Source organism: Salmo salar, chromosome 15 (genome assembly GCF_965601325.2).
Source record: "Salmo salar chromosome 15, fSalSal1, whole genome shotgun sequence".
NCBI classification, from domain to species: Eukaryota; Metazoa; Chordata; class Actinopteri; order Salmoniformes; family Salmonidae; genus Salmo; species Salmo salar.
Genome location: NC_138305.1, coordinates 43459517 through 43481338, shown reverse-complemented (window position 1 = coordinate 43481338; position 21822 = coordinate 43459517). Strand labels below are relative to the sequence as shown.

At 40.9% G+C, this 21822-nt stretch overlaps 1 protein-coding gene across 6 annotated transcripts in view; it reads left to right on the top strand.

Moving 5' to 3' along the window:
- The window catches only part of ttc13 (tetratricopeptide repeat domain 13), a 29391-nt gene that overhangs the window by 5683 nt on the left and 1886 nt on the right, over nt 1–21822 (top strand). The window contains exons 11-23 of one of the 6 annotated variants that reach the window (XR_006759175.2): nt 6016–6190; nt 6312–6468; nt 6656–6786; nt 7068–7200; nt 7372–7464; nt 7603–7686; nt 7761–7845; nt 8098–8204; nt 11601–11641; nt 16566–16701; nt 21242–21321; nt 21496–21574; nt 21695–21774. Coding sequence is in view for 4 of the 6 variants with exons in the window: in XM_014144440.3 (XP_013999915.2) it covers nt 6016–6190; nt 6312–6468; nt 6656–6786; nt 7068–7200; nt 7372–7464; nt 7603–7686; nt 7761–7845; nt 8095–8204; nt 16566–16701; nt 21242–21321; nt 21496–21574; nt 21695–21774 (1343 nt within the window). In the remaining 2 variants the exon portion in view is untranslated. Of the gene's footprint in view, nt 1–6015; nt 6191–6311; nt 6469–6655; nt 6787–7067; nt 7201–7371; nt 7465–7602; nt 7687–7760; nt 7846–8094; nt 8205–11600; nt 11642–16565; nt 16702–21241; nt 21322–21495; nt 21575–21694; nt 21775–21822 lie in introns of those variants that run through there. The other 5 variants (XR_001320922.3, XM_014144444.3, XM_014144443.3 and 2 more) reach the window with 5 other exon arrangements.

Sequence of the window (21822 nt, the reverse complement as noted above, 5' to 3'; positions counted from 1 at the left end):
TAAACAGCGGTTGACATGCTTCGAAGTACGGTAATGGAATATTTAGATTTTTTTTGTCACGAATTGCGCCATGCGCACGACCCTGATTTACCATTTCAGATAGTGTCTGGGACGCACGAACAAAACGCTGCTATTCGGATATAACGATGGATTATTTTGGACCAAACCAACATTTGTTATTGAAGTAGCAGTCCTGGGAGTGCATTCTGACGAAGACAACAAAAGGTAATGAAACTTTTATAATAGTAAAGCTGATATTGGTGAGTGCTAAACTTGCCGGGTGTCTAAATAGCTAGCCCATGATGCCTGGGCTATGTACTTAGAATATTGCAAAATGTGCTTTCACCAAAAAGCTATTTTAAAATCGGACATATCGAGTGCATAGAGGAGGTCTGTATCTATAATTCTTAAAATAATTGTTATGCTTTTTGTGAACGTTTATCGTGAGTAATTTAGTAAAATGTTAGCGAATTCCCCGGAAGTTTGCGGGGGTATGCTAGTTCTGAACGTCACATGCTAATGTAAAAAGCTGGTTTTTGATATAAATATGAACTTGATTGAACAAAACATGCATGTATTGTATAACATAATGTCCTAGGGTTGTCATCTGATGAAGATCATCAAAGGTTAGTGTTGCATTTAGCTGTCTTCTAGGTTTTTGTGACATTATATGCTAGCTTGAAAAATGGGTGTCTGATTATTTCTGGCTTGGTACTCTGCTGACATAATCTAATGTTTTGCTTTCGTTGTAAAGCCTTTTTGAAATTGGACAGTGTGGTTAGATAAAGGAGAGTCTTATCTTTAAAATGCTGTGAAATAGTCATATGTTTGAAAAATGGAAGTTTTTGTATTTTAGAGGAGTTTGTATTTCGCGCCACGCCCATCATTGGATAATGGAGCAGGTGTTCCGCTAGCGGAACGTCTAGATGTAAGAGGTTTTAACCTTAATTCACCCTTTTTATAATGGCTGACCCTGGCCGTGACCCCACTCTCCGAGGGTGTCTTGGGGAGTTGGGATATGCAAAAAACACATTTCCATTTCACACATGCATATAATATGCAGGACCAATATAGGAAACCACCAAATGAATATTATTATTAACTCTAATTGCTCCTGTAAGTTGCTCTGGATAAGAGTATCTGCTAAATGACAAAAATGTATACACGACCGGTCCAAAAATTTAGAACACCAACTCATTCACAGGTTTTTCTTTATTTTTACTATTTTCTACATTTGTAGAATAATAGTGCAAACATCAAAACTATGAAATAACACACATGGAATTATGTAGTAACCAAAAAAGTGTTAAACAAATTAAAATATATTTGAGATTTTTCAATGTAGCCACCCTTTGCCTTGATGACAGCTTTGCACACTCTTGAGATTCTCTCAACCAGCTTCATGAGGTAGTCACCTGGAATGCATTTCAATTAACAGTTGTGCCTTCTTAAAAATGTATTTGTGGAATTTCTTTCCTTCTTAATGCATTTGAGCCAATCAGTTGTGTTGTGACAAGGTAGGGGTGGTATACAGAAGATAGCTCAATTTGGTAAAAGACCAAGTCCATATTATGGCAAGAACTCAAATAAGCAAAGAGAAACGACAGTCCATCATTACTTTTAGACATGAAGGTCAGCCAATACAGAACATTTCAAGAACTTTGAAATGCAGTCGCAAAAATCATCAAGCGCTATTATGAAACTGGCTCTCATGAGGACCGCCACAGGAATGGAAGACCCAGAGTTACCTCTGCTGCAGAGGATAAGTTCATTATAGTTACCAGCCTCAGAAATTGCAGCCCAAATAAATGCCTCACAGAGTTCAAGTAGCACACATCTCAACATCAACTGTTCAGAGGAGACTGTGTGAATCAGGCCTTCATGGTCGAATTGCTGCAAAGAAACAACTGATAAAGGACACCAATAAGAAGAGACTTGCTTGGGCCAAGAAACACACGCAATGGACGTTTGGAAATCTGTCCTTTGGTCTGATGAGACCCAAATTTGAGACTTTTGGTTCCAGCTGCCGTGTCTTTGTGAGACACGTGTGGGTGAACGGATGATCTCTGCATAGTTCCCACCGTGAAGCATAGAGGAGGAGGTGTTACGGTGTGGGGGTGCTTTGCAGGTGACACTGCCTGTGATTTATTTAGAATCCAAGGCACACTTAATCAGCATGGCTACCACAGCATTATGCAGCGATACGCCATCTGATCTGGTTTGCGCTTAGTGGGACTATAATTTGTTTTTCAACAGGACAATGACCCAATACACCAGGCTGTGTAAGAGCTATTTTACCAAGGAGAGTGATGGAGTGCTGCATCAGAGGATCTGGCCTCCACAATCACCCGACCTCAACCCAATTGAGATGGTTTGGGGTGTGTGTGTTGGACAGCAGAGTGATGGAAAAGCAACCAACAAGTGCTCAGTATATGTGGGAACACTTCAAGACATTTGGAAAAGCATTCCAGGTGAAGCTGGTTGAGAGAATGCCAAGAGTGTGCAAAGACGTCATCAAGGCAAAGGGTGGCTATTTGAAGAATCTAAAATATATTTTTATTTGTTTAACACTTTTTTTTGGTTACAACATGATTCCAGGACCATGTGTTGTTTCATAGTTTTGATGTCTTCACTATTATTCTACAATGTAGAAAATAGTAAAAGTGTGTGTGTGTGTGTGTATACAGTTGAAGTCGAAAGTTTACATAGAGTAAGGAGGAAAAGTATTTGATCCCCTGCTGATTTTGTACGTTTGCCCACTGACAAAGAAATTATCAGTCTATAATTTTAATGGTATGTTTATTTGAACAGTGAGAGACAGAATAACCACAGAAAAATCCAGAAAAACGCATGTCAAAAATGTTATAAATTGATTTGCATTTTAATGAGGGAAATAATTATTTGACCCCTCTGCAAAACATTACTTAGTACTTGGTGGAAAAACCCTTGTTGGCAATCAGAGGTCAGATGTTTCTTGTAGTTGGCCACCAGGTTTGCACACATCTCAGGAGGGATTTTGTCCCACTCCTCTTTGCAGATCTTCTCCAAGTCATTAAAGTTTCGAGGCTGACGTTTGGTAACTCGAACCTTCAGCTCCCTCTACAGATTTTCTATGGGATTAAGGTCTGGAGACTGGCTAGGTCACTCCAGGACCTTAATGTGCTCTTCTTGAGCCACTCCTTTGTTGCCTTGGCCGTGTGTTTTGGGTCATTGTCATGCTGGAATACCCATCCACGACCCATTTTCAATGCCCTGGCTGAGGGAAGGAGGTTCTCACCCAAGATTTGACGGTACATGGCCCCGTCCATCGTCCCTTTGATGCGGTGAAGTTGTCCTGTCCCCTTAGCAGAAAAACACTCCCAAAGCATAATGTTTCCACCTCCATGTTTGACGGTGGGGATGGTGTTCTTGGGGTCATAGGCAGCATTCCTCCTCCTCCAAACACGGCGAGTTGAGTTGATGCCAAAGAGCTCCATTTTGGTCTCATCTGACCACAACACTTTCACCCAGTTGACCTCTGAATCATTCAGATGTTCATTGGCAAACTTCAGACGGTCATGTATATGTGCTTTCTTGAGCAGGGGGACCTTGCGGGCACTGCAGGATTTCAGTCCTTCACGGCGTAGTGTGTTACCAATTGTTTTCTTGGTGACTATGGTCCCAGCTGCCTTGTGATCATTGACAAGATCCTCCCGTGTAGTTCTGGGCTGATTCCTCACCGTTCTCATGATCATTGCAACTCCACGAGGTGAGATCTTGCATGGAGCCCCAGGCCGAGGGAGATTGACAGTTCTTTTGTGTTTCTTCCATTTGCGAATAATCGCACCAACTGTTGTCACCTTCTCACCAAGCTGCTTGGCGATGGTCTTGTAGCCCATTCCAGCCTTGTGTAGGTCTACAATCTTGTCCCTGACATCCTTGGAGAGCTCTTTGGTCTTGGCCATGGTGGAGAGTTTGGAATCTGATTGATTGATTGCTTCTGTGGACAGGTGTCTTTTTATACAGGTAACAAGCTGAGATTAGGAACACTCCCTTTAAGAGTGTGCTCCTAATCTCAGCTCGTTACCTGTATAAAAGACACCTGGGAGCCAGAAATCTTTCTGATTGAGAGGGGGTCAAATACTTACTTCCCTCATTAAAATGCAAATCAATTTATACAATTTTTGACATGTGTTTTTCTAGATTTTTTTGTTGTTATTCTGTCTCTCACTGTTCAAATAAACCTACCATTAAAATTATAGACTGATCATTTCTTTCTCAGTGGGCAAACGTACAAAATCAGCAGGGGATCAAATACTTTTTTCCCTCACTGTACACCTTAGCCAAATTATATTTAACTCAGTTTTTCACAATTCCTGACATTTAATCAAAGTAAAAATTCCCTGTCTTAGGTCAGTTAAGATCACCACTTTATTTTAAGAATGTGAAATGTCAGAATAATAGTAGAGTGATTTATTTCAGCTTTTATTTCTTTCATCACATTCCCAGTGGATCAGAAGTTTACATACACTCAATTAGTACTTGGTAGCATTGTCTTTAAATTGTTTAACTTGGGTCAAACGTTTCGGGTAGCCTTCCACAAGCTTCCCACAATAAGTTGGGTGAATTTTGGCCCATTCCTCCTGACAGAGTTGGTGTAACTGAGTCAGGTTTGTAGGCCTCCTTGCTCGCACACGCTTTTTCGTGTGCGCAAATTGTCGATAGGATTGAGGTCCCACAAATTGTCTATAGGTTGAGGTCAGGGCTTTGTGATGGCCACTCCAATACCTTGACTTTGTTTCATCAGACTAGAGGACATTTCTCCAAAAAGTACGATCTTTGTCCCCATATGCAGTTGCGAATCGTAGTCTGGCTTTTTTATGGCGGTTTTGGAGCTGTGGCTTCTTCCTTGCTGAGCGGCCTTTCAGGTTATGTCAATATAGGACGCGTTTTACAATGGATGTAGATACTTTTGTACCTTGTTTTCTCCAGCATCTTCACAAGGTTTCTTTGCTGTTCTGGGAATGATTTGCCCTTTTCGCACCAAAGTACGTTCATCTCTAGGAGACAGAACGCGTCTCCTTCCTGAGCGGTATGACGGCGACGTGGTCCCATGGTGTTTATACTTGTGTACTATTGTTAGTACACATGAACGTGGTACCTTCAGGTGATTGGAAATTGCTCCCAAGGATGAACCAGACTTGTGGAGGTCTACAATTATTTTTCTGTCTTGGCTGATTTCTTTTGATTTTCCCATGATGTCAAGCAAAGAGGCACTGAGTTTGAAGGTAGGCCTTAAAATGCATCCACAGGTACACCTCCAATTGACTCAAATGATGTCAATTAGCTAATCAGAAGCTTCTTCTAAAGCCATGACATAATTTTCTGGAATTTCCGAAGCTGTTTAAAGGCACAGTCAACTTAGTGTATGTAAACTTTTCACCCACTGGAATTGTGATACAGTGAAATAATCTGTCTGTAAACAATAAAAAAATTACCTGTGTCATGCACAAAGTAGATGTCCTAACCGACTTGCCAAAACTATAGTTTGTTAACAAGAAATTTGTGAAGTGGTTGAAAAACAAGTTTTCATGACTCCAACCTAAGCGTATGTAAACTTCCGATTTCAACTGTGTGTATGTGCGTAATGAAGCTTGACTGCATTACCTGGTTCGAGTCCAGGCTGCATTACATCCGGCCGTGAATGGGGGTCCCATATGGCGGGGTAGACCGTCATTTTAAATACGATTTTTTTCTTAACTGACTTGCCTAGTTAAATAAAACACATCAACTTACAGGACCGTGTCACGTGCTTCCCACACTACCTGTGGAGAATGTGGTTTGGGGGGTCATGATTAATCAGTCTAGAGCAGTCACCCGCAGGCCGTTCACGCAGTCATCAGCGATCTGCAGTAATATCCACTTTGAGTCACTTATGTGTGTGAATTTGAGGTTCCCTCCCTTTTTTAGTTATTACACCTATGTGCGTCATTGGACTGGATGTGCAACACCTTCATGTTGAATTGTTTTTTGCAGAGATGTCTACAGCTGGAGCCCTACAACGAGGTATGTCAGTATATGAAGGGTCTGAGCCACGTGGCTATGGGGCAGTTCTATGAAGGCATCAAGGCTCAGACTAAAGTCATGTTGAACGACCCTCTGCTGGGCCAGAAAGCAAGCTCAGAGTATCTCAAAGTGAAATACCTCAGAGGTGAGTGCAGCATCCGTGACCTCTCAACTAACATTTCAACCTGAAGCTGAATGTTTTATCTTTGATCGTTTCTTGTCTCTGGAGATTAATGGTTTGAATCGCTCATGTCACCCCCCCACAGAATACTCTCGCTACTTGCACTCACATCTCGACATACCTGTGGCAGAATACAATGTTGATCAGGATCTTCCAGGAAACTTCAAAAACCACTGGGCAAAAAACCTCCCTTTTCTTATAGAAGACTATGAGGAGCAGCCAGGACTGCAGCCTCATATTAAGTGAGTTCTAAGGGATAGGACCTGGTACTGACTGAACGCAGTTGAATATCTTCTGCCAGCATTGCAGTATAGGCTAACTGATAGGTTATGGAGTAGGCTCATTTACTGTAGTTGACATGGACCTACTGAGTGTTTGTGCTATTCAACCCATTTGTAACTGATCTTGTTTCATGCCTTGTCATTGTAGGGATGTTCTACCTCAGAACTTTGAAAGCTACAATACTGAAGTTCAGAAGCTCATTTGCACAGCTGATCACCTTGGTGCCCTTATGCAATACAATACACCAGGATTTCTTCCAAATCGCAGAATACACAGAGGTGGGTGAGTCACCTAGACACATTAGAGTTCAGCCTAAAATCTGTTGTCCTCTTGTGTACCTTCTCAGCTGAAATCAGATTAAGTGACTCTATAACTTTAATGTACTAGTATCAGCCCTGAACTTGTTAAAAAACCATATGCATGCTGGTATGAAAGTTGTTGTTTTTTCTTTCTGGAATACGTGTTCTCTGATCCCATCCTATGTCTTAAATCCGGTAGCTCCATAACAGTATATTTCAAAGTTCTGAAATTGAACATGTTCTATGTTTCACTTCAAAAGCTATGGGTCTGGCGACCCTAGAGGTCATGCAGGCTATGCAGCGCACCTGGAGCAACTCAAAGGTGCGAGTCAATGGCAAAACCAGGCAGATGCAGTGGAGAGACATGTTCGATATAGCTGTCAAATGGAGGAGGTGAGGTTTGGGTGTGAGACTGTTTGAGAAAGTTACTATACTACAACGTTATTACAACAATGCACATCTGCAGTATCGATCAACACCCTGTCTGCAGTTTCTTTATTGTCAGTCTGTGAGGTTTGATACATGTTTCTTGTCAAGTCATTTTGTTGTTCTGTCCCTGTGAAGGATCGCTGATCCAGACCAGCCTGTTCTTTGGCTGGACCAGATGCCTGCCAGAAGTCTCAGCCGAGGGTTCAATAACCATATCAACCTCATCAGGTAACCTAAAGGAAAATGACATAATATCATCTCAAAGATAGATTTACACACTGACTAACACATGACAAACTGTAGAGTGAAGTTGTATTTTTAGATATCTTTTTTGATAATGTGGTATTCCTGTTTTTTGCCTCACAGAGGACAGATCATCAACATAAGATACTTGGCGTATTTTGAGAAAATACTCAACTTCATCAAAGATCGAATATTGGTTTACCACGGGTGGGTCTTTTAAAGAAAATACAGATCGCTTTCTATTGGAGAAATATCTTGGCTTACTTATGCATTGTCCTCAGGGCATACAACCCAAGAGGCCTACTGGAAGTCAGACAAGCACTGGAAAATGTGGACAAGGTGGAAGACCTTCTCCCCATAATGAAGGTAATAAGGAACAACACCCAGATAAGAAAATATTGACTCCTCGAAATAGTATGATATAGATTCTGGACCCAGGGGGCATAGCTCTGAGGCCTGATATATTCATGGACATAGCATATAGGTCCTAGGAACTACTAAGTGGTGTGTGCTAGATACGATATAATGTGCTAAAAGGTCTATTGCAAAAACATCCAAATTGAGATATCAACTTGGCATGAGTTTCACAACTCTCTTTTCATTTTTATCCTGAAGCAGTTTAACAGTAAAACAAGGGATGGCTTCACAGTGAACTCCAAGGTGCCCAGTCTAAAAGATCCTGGGAAAGAATATGATGGTTTCACAATCACCATAACAGGAGACAGGTTAGTTTATTTGGTTCTAATAAATTAATAACGAACTCCTCTCTTGACATTATAGTTTCCATCAGTGGTTTGCCTAAGCTTTTCCAATCATACAGAAATTTGAGAAACATTTTCTCATCACTGAACATCATTTAATGTGGAAAAACATCACAGTTTATTATGTCAACTCAGCTCAGTTGAAAGCAGTTAAATACTTCAATGCATTGTATATTTTTGTTCATTTGAATTCAGAGCTCAGGCGTTTCTGTTAGGGAACTTCTAGTAAATGTTCTAGATCTGTTTGTTGAAGTTGCATTGAATTTATGTTCGTACTAGAACACCTCATCCTTTCCTTGCATAACACCATGTTGAACAGGGAAATAAAATGTCACTTTTCCAAGTGCCCCTTGAAGGGAAAGTACCAGACAACCAGAAACTGCCAAAGGGGTAAAATCATTTGAATTCAATTACTTTTTGACAGCACCTGTTTTGATTTGAACGAAACCTTCCATACATATTTGCCCATTTGTAGAAGTGCTCAGAAAGTTACTTTTTTGGGTCTGAATGCCAAAACATTCAAGAGATAAAGGTGCTTAAAGTTGACCCATTTTGCATACCCCACTATAAAAATCGAATCAAATTTTATTGGAGATGTTATTGTGGGTGTAGCGAAATGCTTGTGTTCCTAGCTCCAACAGTGCAGTAGTATCTAACAGTTCACAACAATACACAAATCTAAAAGTAAAATAATGGAATTAAGAAAAATATAAATATTAGGACGAGCAATGTCGGAGTGGCATTGACTAAATACAGTAGAATAGAATACAGTATATCCTCTCTAGGGTAGGTGGCACCAAATCGTCCCACCTACGTAACAGCCAGTGTAATCCCGTGGCGCGTTATTCAAAAACCTCAAAAATGCAAAAACTTCAATTTTTCAAACATATGACTATTTTAAAGACAAGACTCTCGTTAATCTAACCACACTGTCCGATTTCAAAAAGGCTTTACAACGAAAGCAAAACATTAGATTATGTCAGCAGAGTACCCAGCCAGAAATAATCAGACACCCATTTTTCAAGCTAGCATATAATGTCACATAAACCCAAACCACAGCTAAATGCAGCACTAACCTTTGATGATCTTCATCAGATGACAACCCTAGGACATTATGTTATACAATACATGCATGTTTTGTTCAATCAAGTTCATATTTATATCAAAAACCAGCTTTTTACATTAGCATGTGACTAGCATGTGACTAGCATTCCCACCGAACACTGCCGGTAAATTTACTAAATTACTCACGATAAACGTTCACAAAAAGCATAACAATTATTTTAAGAATTATAGATACAGAACTCCTCTATGCACTCGATATGTCCGATTTTAAAATAGCTTTTCGGTGAAAGCACATTTTGCAATATTCTCAGTAGATAGCCCGGCATCACAGGGCTAGCTATTTACACCCAGCAAGTTTAGCACTCACCAAAGTCAGATTTACTATAAGAAAAATGTTATTACCTTTGCTGTCTTCGTCAGAATGCACTCCCAGGACTTCTACTTCAATAACAAATGTTGGTTTGGTTCAAAATAATCCATAGTTATATCCAAACAGCGGCGTTTTGTTCGTGTGTTCAAGACACTATCCGAAAGGGTAAATAAGGGTGACGAGCATGGCGCAATTCGTGACAAAAAAATTCGAAATATTCCATTACCGTACTTCGAAGCATGTCAACCGCTGTTTAAAATCAATTTTTATGCCATTTTTCTCATAAAAAAGCGATAATATTCCAACCGGGAATCTGCGTTTAGGTAAACAGACGAAAGAAAATAAAGCATGGGGTCGACTCGGGCACGTGCCTAAGCCCATAGTACTCTGATCGGCCACTTGCCAAAAGCGATAATGTGTTTCAGCCAGAGGCTGCCTCGATATCGTTCAGCTTTTTCCTGGGCTCTGAGAGCCTATGGGAGCCGTAGGAAGTGTCACGTTAGAGCAAAGATCTTCAGTCTTCAATAAAAAGAGCCAAGATGAAACACAACTTGTCAGACAGGCCACTTCCTGCATGGAATCTTCAGGTTTTGGCCTGCCATTTGAGTTCTGTTATACTCACAGACACCATTCAAACAGTTTTAGAAACTTTAGGGTGTTTTCTATCCAAAGCCAATAATTATATGCATATTCTAGTTACTGGGCAGGAGTAGTAACCAGATTAAATCGGGTACGTTTTTTATCCGGCCATGTCAATACTGCCCCCTAGCCCTAACAGGATATACATATGAAATGAGTAAAGCAGTATGTAAACATTATTAAAGTGACTAGTGTTCCATTATTAAAGTGGCCAGTGATTCCATGTCTGTATATAGGGCAGCAGCTTCTAAGGTGTAGCTTTTCCACTCTTAGTAGCCATGTTGTACATTTTCAGTTTTTAGAACATTTTGTAGAAGAAAGCGAAGCGCTGCGTAAAGTAAACTTCCCTGCATTGTGCTGATTTTTCAATTGAGAATAAATTGTGTTACGCACATCTCTAGTGTAATGGCTGTTGGTCCTACAAAGGGCGATCACATACTCATGGAGAGCCCAGCTCATTGGCTATCTAGCTAGCTATGTTTCAAAACGATAGGTGGTCATCGGACCAAGACACTGTCAATTAAGTAAACACCATCCGTCTCATTGATGCGTAATGATGGCTGACCTTGATGGGCTAATTGACGTGTTGTGTAGCCAATACGAAATGTAGAATGATGAAACAAGGTTTGGTTGACTTCTAGAGTGTCTGAGGATTGCACAGAAACTGAACTTGACTGGGTTAGACAAGGTTTAGCTGGTTTAGATTTCATAAATTGGTTTGTTGAAAGAGTCGGAATTCATGCGAAACGCTGTATAGAACATGGATCGTGTTAGGATATAAAAATGGATTTCATCAAACTAGGCTACATCTTATCCGGGGGACCCCAGGATGACAAATCTGAGCAAGATTACTGAATGTAAGTGCATTATTTACTGTCAGAGGTGAATGTATCAAACCAGTTGCCTTGATAAGGTGTTTTGTTGTTTTGCACTACCCTCAAACAATAGCATGGTATTTTTTCCCGCTGTAATAGCTACTGTAAATTGGACACTGCAATTAGATGAACAATCATGTAAGCTTTCTGGCGATATAAGACATGTCCATTTCCCGGAAAGTTGGCTGTTGTTTACAACGCCATTCTAGTCAAATATCGCATATTAAGTCAGTAGAGGTTAAACAAATGTGATTCCTACTGACTCCTTGAGGTTTTGTGTAATTTGATAAGAACTTCACTGTCCTTCAATAATAACGAACGCCAAAATGAGTTTAGACTTTTTGAACCATACACAAACATTATTACATTTATGTAAAGTAAATTCATAATGTTTATTCTTATCATTCACAGATCTAAGTATAAACAAGTGCAAGCAAACAAGCTGCGACGAGGTAGGCCTATTCGTTCAGCACTTTCAAATGAACACTGAAATTCAGATGTTAGTTCGGATAAATTCAGCAAGTTGCATGTTGAGACCTTAACTTTACTCTTCTTTAAGTCACCACACAGAGAGCGAGAGAGACTCGGTTAGCCAACCATTTGAAGTATTTTATTAGGCCTATGTGGTCTAAAAAGGAAGGAAAATACAATCATGAGGTTCCACTTTTATAGACATTATACAGACGCACAGACAGAGCAATGCGCAAACAAAACAACCCTCACAATATCAACTGGAATTACATTGGTCTATTACTAACCTTTTTGTTGAAAACAAATATTTGAATGGGAAGAGACTGTCACTGGCAAACATGGTTACAGACCCAACAACATTAATAAGTATCTCCTCCTCGTCAAGAAAAGCACATGAGCTAATTATAATACACAAAGTATGCAAAACAATTATATCAATCCAACATTGCTTAAAAGATGGACTTATATAAGCAATAGGCCTACAACAATTGAGATGCACAAGGGAACAATGAGTGGATAAGAGGCAAGCTGTAATTTTGATTAAGACATTAATGAGCAAGCTAAGATGGAGGTAGTCAATATAAATATTTGTTCAGCACTTTTGAAATGTACAGCGACAGAATTTAGAACATGGGGCGTTCTTACAGTATTCTCCCTGCTCACCAAGTCAGAACCGTAGGATAAATAAAGGTGGCATATAAGCAGACAATGAAAGCTCTTACGATATTCGATGATGACGACAAAAAGAAACAGGCTATAGGTACATGTGCACCACCAAGTCAGAACAGTAGGCTAAGTTCTTAGGGGGAAAGGGACCAAATTATTAGGGTGAGGCACATGGGCTACTAACAACTTACTATGCGACATACACTTAGTATTACTTTCTTAGCTATAGTATACAGTGCTTTCGGGAAGTATTCAGGCCCCTTGACTTTTTCCACTTACTTGGACCACACACCCTCTCCACCGAATAGCAGGCAGGGGAAGCAAAATAGTGATTGCAACGCTTGCAGTTAGCCACTGATGCCTTCCAAACCACTCATTGTTGAATTTGCGATTTCCGACTTGTTGTGTAATGTTTATGTCCAATGGCCGAGGATCATCAATATATTTGATCTATAATTTCTTTTCATATGACAAGGATTGAAAAGGATTTGCCAGTAGTTTGTTGACGTGATTCCTGATGATGATTGCTTGTCTAGTTTGCTAGCTAAGATTTTTAAAGTATGATGTTGACATCATCAGTCCAATCAAAGCTACGGTAGATGTAACGTTATTTGATGTCATTTATCTGTGACCAATGACCTTGAGCCTTCTTGGATGGGCTCTTCTAATGTAAATCTATGGCAGCACCCAAGGGGGCTTGAACTGCCTAGCTCTCCTTGTAGATTCTGAGTGACAGAACACTGAGCCAATCACAGTACAACTAGAGAAGATTACCAACACCTATGCTGCCTTACTCAAGAAAGCAAGAAAGAGACCATGTTTGTATGTGACATTATTCACTCAATACATTTGTTTATACATTGTTTGCAAACTGATATGTGTGACAAACTAATGCCAAAATAACATGCTAAACAGGTAGGGCTCAAAACAGGTTGGGCTCTACCTGACCTGCCCTGAATGATGGGTCAACAAAATAGAAAATAAACCCCAAAATAAAACAGATGAAATGGGGTCTAAGGTACAACATATTCTACTATGAAACAAATTGGAGTTTACCCATTTTTAGATAATTTACGTTAAAGGTTTTAAAATGTGTGTATATAATATACATTAGATTGACAACACTGTTTGTAAGCTTTTAAATTACAGTGCCTTTGGAAAGTATTCAGACCCCTTGACTTTTTCCACATTTTGTTACGTTACAGCCTTTTTCAAAAATGTATTACATTGTTTTTTTCCCCCTCTACACCCAATGCCCCATAATGACATAGTAAAAATAGTTTTTTGAAATTTTTGCAAATGTATCAAAAAACAATATATCACATTTACATAAGTATTCTGACCCTTTACTCAGTACTATGTTGAAGTACCTATGGCAGTGATTACAGCATCGAGTCTTGGGTATAAAGCTTTGCACACCTATATTTGGGGAGATTCTCCCATTTTTCTATGCAGATCCTTTTGCGCTCTGGAGCATGTTTTCATCAAGGATCTCTCTTTACTTTGCTCCGTTCATCTTTGCCTCAGTCCTGACTAGTCTCCCAGTCCCTGCCGCTGAAAAGCATGCCCACAGCATGATGCTGCCATCACCATGCTTCACCGTAGGGATGGTGCCAGGTTTACTCCAGACGTGACGCTTTGCTTTCAGGCCAAAAGGTTGAAGCTTGGTTTCATCAGACCAGAGAATCTTGTTTCTCATGGTCTGTGAGTCTTTAGGTGCCTCTTGGTAAATTCCAAGTGGGCTGTCATGTGCCTTTTTACTGAGGAGTGGCTTTGTCTGGCCACTCCACCATAAAGGCCTGATTTGGTGGAGTTCTGCAGAGATGGTTGACCTTCTGGAAGGTTCTCCCATCAACACAGAGGAACTATAGAGCTCTGTCAGAGTGACCATTGGGTTCTTGGTCACCTCCCTGACCAAGGCCCTTCTCCACCAATTTGCTCAGTTTGGCTGGGCCGGCAGCTCTATGAAGAGTCTAGGTGTGGGCAATTCCTTCGACTTCATGGCTTAGTTTTTGATCTGACATGCACTGTCAACTGTGGGACCTTATATAGACAGGTGTGTGCCTTTCCAAATCATGTCCAATCAGTTGAATGTACCACAAGTGGACTCCAATCAATTTGTAGAAACATCTCAAGGATGATCAATGGAAACAGGTATGCACCTGAGCTCAATTTCAGGGTCTCATAGCAAAGGGTCTGAATAATTATGTAAATAAGGTATTTCAGTTTTTTATTTTGAATAAATTAGCAAAAATGTCTAAACCTGTTGTTATTATGAGGTATTGTGTGTAGATTGCTGAGAAAAAAAAAACATTTAAAATGTTTTAGAATAAGTGTGTGACTTAACAAAATGTAGAAAAAGTCAAGGGGTCTGAATACTTTCCAAAGACGCTGTATGTCAAACTCAACCGTTTATCCTTTCCAGTGATGAAGACATGGATGTCTCATGGTATGGTGGGGAATTCAAAATGGGTCAATTTTGAGCACCTTGTATCTCCTGAATGTTTTGGCATTCAGGTCTAAAAAGTGATTTTCTGACCACTTCTTCCATGGGCAAATATGTATGGGAAGTTTTTGTTTAAATCAAAAGGTATGTTGTCAAAAAGTGGATTTATTCAGAAGCAAGAACTGCAGTGTGACATACTGTATGGATATCCTCAAGTGTGAAGTGAAAATGAGTGGTTGCATCTGAGACATGAAATACACTGAACAAAAATACTGTATAAACACATGCAACAATTTAAAAGATTTTGACTTAGTTCATATAAGGAAATCAGTCAATTGAAGTAAATTCATTAGGCCCTAGTCTATGGATTTCACATGATTGGTAATACAGATATGCATCTGTTGGTCACAGGTACCTTAAAGAACAGGTAGGGGCATAGATCAGAAAACCAGTCAGTATCTGGTGTGACCACCATTTGCCTCATGCAGAGCGACATTTCCTTTGCATGAAGTTGATCAGGCTGTTGATTGTGGAATGTTTTCCCACTACTCTTCAATGGCTATGTGAAGTTGTGGAATGTTTTCCCACTACTCTTCAATGGCTATGTGAAGTTGTGGAATGTTTTCCCACTACTCTTCAATGGCTATGTGAAGTTGCTGGATATTGTTGTGAACCGGAACACGCTATCGTACACGTCGATCCAGAGCATCCCATACATGCTCAATGCATGACATGTCTGGTAAGTATGCGGACCATGGAAGAACTGTGATATTTTCAGCTTCCAGGAATTGTGTACAGATCCTTGCAACATGGGGCTGTGCATTACCATGCTGAAACATGAGGTGATGGCGCTGATGAATGGCATGACAATGGGCCTCAGGATCTCATCACGGTATTTCTGTGCATTCAAATTGCCATCGCTAAAATGCAATTGTGCTCATTGTCCGTAGCTTATGCCTGCCTGCCCATACCATAACCCCACCGCCCCCATGGGGCACTCTGTTCACAACGTTGACATCAGCAAACCCACAGTTTCATCAGCTGTCTGGGTGGCTGGCCTCAGACGATCTCGAAGGTGAAGAAGCCGGATGTGGAGGTCCTGGGCTGGTGTGGTTACACGTGCTATGCGGTTGTGAGGCCGGTTGGACATACTGCCGAATTCTCTAAAATGACATTGGAGGCGGCTTATGGTAGAGAAATCAACATAAAATTACCTGGCAACAGCTCTGGTAGACATTCATGCAGTCAGCATGGCAATTGCACACTCCCTCAACTTGAGACATCTGTGGCGTTGTGTGACAACTTCACATTTTAAAGTGGCCTTTTGTCCCCAGCGCAAGGTGCACCTGTGTAATGATCATGCCGTTTAATCCACTTCTTGATTTGCCACACCTGTTATGTGGATGGATTATTTTAGCAAAGGATAAATGCTCACTAACAGGGATGTGACATTTGTGCACAAAATTTGAGAGAAATAAGCTTTTTGTTGGATTTTTTTCAGCTCATGAAACATGGGACCGACACTTTTCGTGTTGCGTTTTATATTTTTGTTCAGTATTGAAACAGCCAATCCCCTATTTGAACATATTGAATTCTTTGTCATTCAGTTCGGACTTAAAAAAAAAAAAAATACAAAGCTTGAAATATGATTCAGCTTGTTATTCTACCACTAACCCTACAGCTTTCACCAAAGTGTGCCTTATCTGTCCCATGATGAATGTTGATGTATGTACAGTTGATGTCCATAGAGACCAAGGTGTGTGTTCAGACGATGTGTATTTGTGTTACCTTAGAGTGGGGAACATGCTGTTCTCAGTGGAGACCCAGACCACAGAGGAGCGCACTCAGCAGTACCAGTCTGAGATTGAGTCCATCTACAAAGACCTGACTGCCAAAGGCAAGGCTCTCATGCTGTCCACTGAACTTGGGGTATACTCTCTCTCTTCCCCTCTCTTCTTCTTCCCTATTCCCTCTGTTTTGTTTTCTCTGACTGTCAGTGTTGGCTTCCAGTTGTGCGATTTTTAAATGCCATCTCAACAATCTGATCCATACTGTTGCTTTCCTATCTGATGTAACGCACGTTTTTCTATTTTCGTGTTGATAGATTTATTCTCTACCACTGAAAATGTGGAGCAGTTTGTTTCGTATGAGGCTACCTAACCTGTTAAAGGGAAAATCCCCTCAGACATATGGTGTAGCCTTCCCTGTGGCTCAGTTGGTAGAGCATGGTGTGTGCAACGCCAGGGTTGTGGGTTCGATTCCCACGGGGGGCCAGTACAAAAAAAATATATAAAAAAAAAAAAAATGCATGAAATGAAAATCAAATGTATGTATTCCCTACTGTAAGTCGCTCTGGATAAGAGCGTCTGCTAAATGACTAAAATGTAAATGTAATCTCAGCAACAATTATTTTTCTCCCTTTTTCAGTCAAAGATAATTCGTAAAAATCCAAATAACTTCACAGATCTTCATTGTAAAGGGTTTAAACACTGTTTTCCCATGCTTGTTCAATGAACCATAAACAACATGCACCTGTGGAACGGTCGTTAGTGTCTTAACAGCTTATAGACGGTAGGCAATTAAAGTCACAGTTATGAAAACTTAGGACAGTAAAGAGGCCTTTCTACTGCCTCTGAAAAACACCAAAAGAAAGATGCCCAGGGTCCCTGCTCATCTGCGTGAACATGCCTTTGGCATTTTTTTTTTTTCACCTTCATTTAACCAGGTAGGCTAGTTGAGAACAAGTTCTCATTTACAACTGTGACCTGGCCAAGATAAAGCAAAGCAGTGCAACACAAACAACAACACATAGTTACACATGGAATAAACAAACATACAGTTGAAAAAGTCTATATACAGTGTGTGCAAATGAGGTAGGATAACGGAGGTAAGGCAATAAATAGGCCATAGTGGCGAAATAATTACAATTTTGCAATTAAACACTGGAGTGATAGATGTGCAGAAGATGAGTGTACAAGTAGAGATACTGGGCTGCAAAGGAGCAAAAATAAATAAAATGGATAACAGTATGGGGATGAGGTAGTTGGATGGGCTATTTACAGATAGCCTATCTGTGAGCTGCTCTGACTGTGCTTAAAGCTAGTGAGGGAGATATGAGTCTCCAGCTTCAGTGATTTTTTTTTAAAGATTTTTTTTTGCAGTTCCTTCCAGTTATTGGCAGCAGAGAACTGAAAGGAAAGGTGGTTAAGAATTGGCTTTGGGGGTGACCAGTGAAATATACAGTGGGCTCCAAAATTACTGGCACCCCTGACTGGCAATGCCCAAAAATATAAACAATATAATTATAGCGAGAAACTCAAAATGCCAACATGTGAGAAATACTGTACTTTATTAATGTTTCAATGGAACCAACGAAAATCATACAATTATTTAATACAAAATAAATTTAACCAAAATCAAGGTTTCATAATTATTGGCACTCCTCATTTAGTACTTAGTGAAACCACTTCTGGCAAGGATAACAGCATGGTCTTTTCCTGTAGTGTTTGACAAGGTTAAGGAACACATTTGGTGGGATTTTGGACCATTCCTCTATGCAGATCCTTTCAAAATCCTTCACATTTTTGGGTTTGCGCTTATCAACTGCCCTCTTCCACTCAGCTCACAGGTTTTCGATTGGATTGAGGTCCGGCGACTGAGCTGGTCATGGCAGAACATTGATTTTGTCGTCACAGAACCATTTCTGTGTGGATCTTGGGGTATGTTTCGGGTCATTGTCTTGTTGGAAAGTCCACCTATGGCCAAGTCCTAGCCTTCTGGCAGAGGCAACCAGATTGTCAGCCAAAATTGCCTGATACTTGGTGGAATTCATTATGCCATCAATCTTAACCAGTGCCCCTGGATCTCTGGAATTAAAACAGCCCCAAAACATCACTGACCCCCCCCCCCCCCTCCATATTTCACCGTGGGTATGAGGTTCCTCTCCTTGTATGCATCTCTGTTTTGACGTCAAACATGCTGATCCTGTATCTGACCAAAACGTTCAATTTTGGTCTCATCTGACCAGAGCACCTTCTTCCAGTCATAATTTAAATGACATTTGGCAAACTCCAAGCGCTTGCATCCGTGTCTAGGGTTGAGAAAGGGCTTTCTTCTGGCAACCCTTCCAAAGAGCCTGTGGTTGTGGAGGTGGCGTCTGATGGTGCTTTTTGAAACCTGGTGACCACAAGACGCCATCAAAGCCTGCAAATCTTTCACAGTGATTCTTGGGGATTTTGTTGCTTCTCTCACCATCCTCCTCCCTATCCTGGGGGGCAAAATGCATTTGCGTCCTCTATCCGTGAGGTTTTCAACTGTTCCATATCTTTTGAATTTTTTAATAATTGCCCTGACAGTGCTCAGTGGTATATTCAATTGTTTGTGGATCTTGTAGCCATTACCAGATTTATGAAGGTCTATGACCATCTGTCTCTGTTGAACTGCCAGTTCTTTTGTTTTCTTCATGGTGCTGGATGACAGCGGGATATTGCATGTGTGTTACCCTCATTTTTATACCCTAGTGAAACAGGAAGTGATGTAATGGCTCAATATAGTTCCTTAAGACTTAGATAAACTTAAATAAGTGGAATTTAATTTGGTTTAATTTGGGTAGATGTTATTTACAATAATCTTTAAGGGTGCCATTCATTGTGAAACCTTGATTTGGAGGACATTGACATTTTAATTAATTAAATCAATCAATTATTTTGGTTGGTTCCATTGAAACATTAATAAAGTACAGTATTTCTCATGTTGGTATTTTGAGTTTATCTCTATAATTATATTATTTATATTTGTTTAAGCATTGTTTGTGCATTGCCAGTCAGGGGTGCCAGTAATTTTGGAGCCCACTGTACCTGCTGGAGCGCGTGCTACGGGTGGGTGCTACTATGGTGACCAGGGGGCTGAGATAAGGCGGGGCTTTACCTAGCAAAGACTTAAAGATGACCTGGAGCCAGTGGGTTTGGCGACGAATATGAAGCGAGGGCCAGCCAACGAGAGCATTGGTGGGTAGTATATGAGGCGTTGGTGACAAAACGGATGGTACTGTGATAGACTGCATCCAATTTGCTGAGTAGAATGTTGGAGGCTATTTTGTAAATGACATCGCTAAAGTCAAGGATCGGTAGGATAGTCAGTTTTTTACGAGGGTATGTTTGCAAGGAGGCATGAGGACAGCAGATGTAGCCAGCGCAATAAATTGCAATATCCGTACTGTGACAAGCCTAAGACAGCGCTACAGGGAAACAGGACGGACAGCTGATCGTCCTGCAGTGGCAGACCACGTGTAACACCTGCACAGGATCGGTACATCTGAACATCACACCTGCGGGACAGGTACAGGATGGCAACAACAACTGCCCGAGTTACAACAGGAACGCACAATCCCTCCATCAGTGCTCAGACTGTCCGCAATGGGCGGACTGAGGGTATGTAGGCCTGTTGTAAGGCAGGTCCTCGCCAGACATCACCGGCAATAACGTTGCCTATGGGCACAAACCCACCGTCGCTGGACCAGACAGGACTGGCAAAAAGTGCTCTTCACTGACGAGTTGCGGTTTTGTCTCATCAGGGGTGATGGTCGGATTCGCGTTCATCGTCGAAGGAATGAGCATTACACTGAGGCCTGTACTCTGGAGCGGGATCGATTTGGAGGTGGAGGGTCCGTCATGGTCTGGGGCGGTGTGTCACAGCATCATCGGACTGAGCTTGTTGTCATTGCTGGCAATCTCAATGCTGTGCGTTACAGGGAAGACATCTTCCTCCCTCATGTGGTACTCTTCCTGCAGGCTCATCCTGACATGACCCTCCAGCATGATAATGCCACCAGCCGTTCTGTGTGTGATTTCCTGCAAGACAGGAATGTCAGTGTTCTGCCATGGCCAGTGAAGAGCCCGGATCTCAACCTGTTGGATCGGAGGGTGAGGGCTAGGGCCATTCCCCCCAGAAATGTCCCGAAACTTGCAGGTGTCTTGGTGGAAGAGTGGGGTAACATCTCGCAGCAAGAACGGGCAAATCTGGTTCATGAGGAGAAGATGCACTACAGTACTTAATGCAGCTGGTTGCCACACCAGATACTGACTGTTACTTTTGATTTTGACACCCCCCACCTTTTGTTCAGGGACACATTATTCCATTTTTGTTAGTCACATGTCTGTGGAAATTGTTCAGTTTGTCTCAGTTGTTGAATCTTGTTATGTTCATACAAATATTTACACATGTTAAGTTTGCTGAAAATAAACGCAGTTGACAGTGAGAGGACATTTCTTTTTTTGCTGAGTTTTATTTTTTTCTCCGTATTTCCACTGTTGATAAAGTCCCAAAATGTTTTGCAAGTCAGCGGTCAAGTTTTCAAGATATTGGACTTTCAAGAAGCAAAGTGTCACTGGCCACATCATTGTGTAATGATATTACCTCTGTAACTGGAACCTGTAGTATGAATTGTGTTGTTTTTGTTTCTATCTTTTAGGATGCAGATGCAGTGTGTAATTTAATCCTCTCCCTGGTTTACTACTTCTGTAACCTTATGCCCCTCTCCAGAGGGTCCAGGTAAGTTTTGTCCAAATCATATTTTCTGCTATAACCATCAATCCATGTTAAGGCATGCGTTTCAGTTGGTCTTCTCTGAATGGTGATTTCATTTTGTGAAACGGTTTTTAGTTATGAAATCAGTCCCATTTCCCCAATTTTTTTTTGTTGTTGTCTCTATTTCCCTTTTTTCAGTGTTGTGGCATACTCTGTTGTCATGGGAGCACTGATGGCCAGTGGAAAGGAGGTGATAGGCAGAATCCCCAAAGGGAAGGTAATAGTGACGTTTTGCTCTAATTTACACTACTTCATTCTAATTCGTTACAACATTGACACCACCACTGGGAAATGTAACAATGTGCCTGGTTTAAGTATTTTTCTGGGTTTTTTTTAGTTGGTTGATTTTGAAGCCATGACAACACACAGTCCTGACAGCTTTAGTAAAACAGCTAAAAACTGGATGAATTTAAAGAGGTGAGTAGCTCAGCATTATCACTGTTATCAACTTTAACCGCATCATAA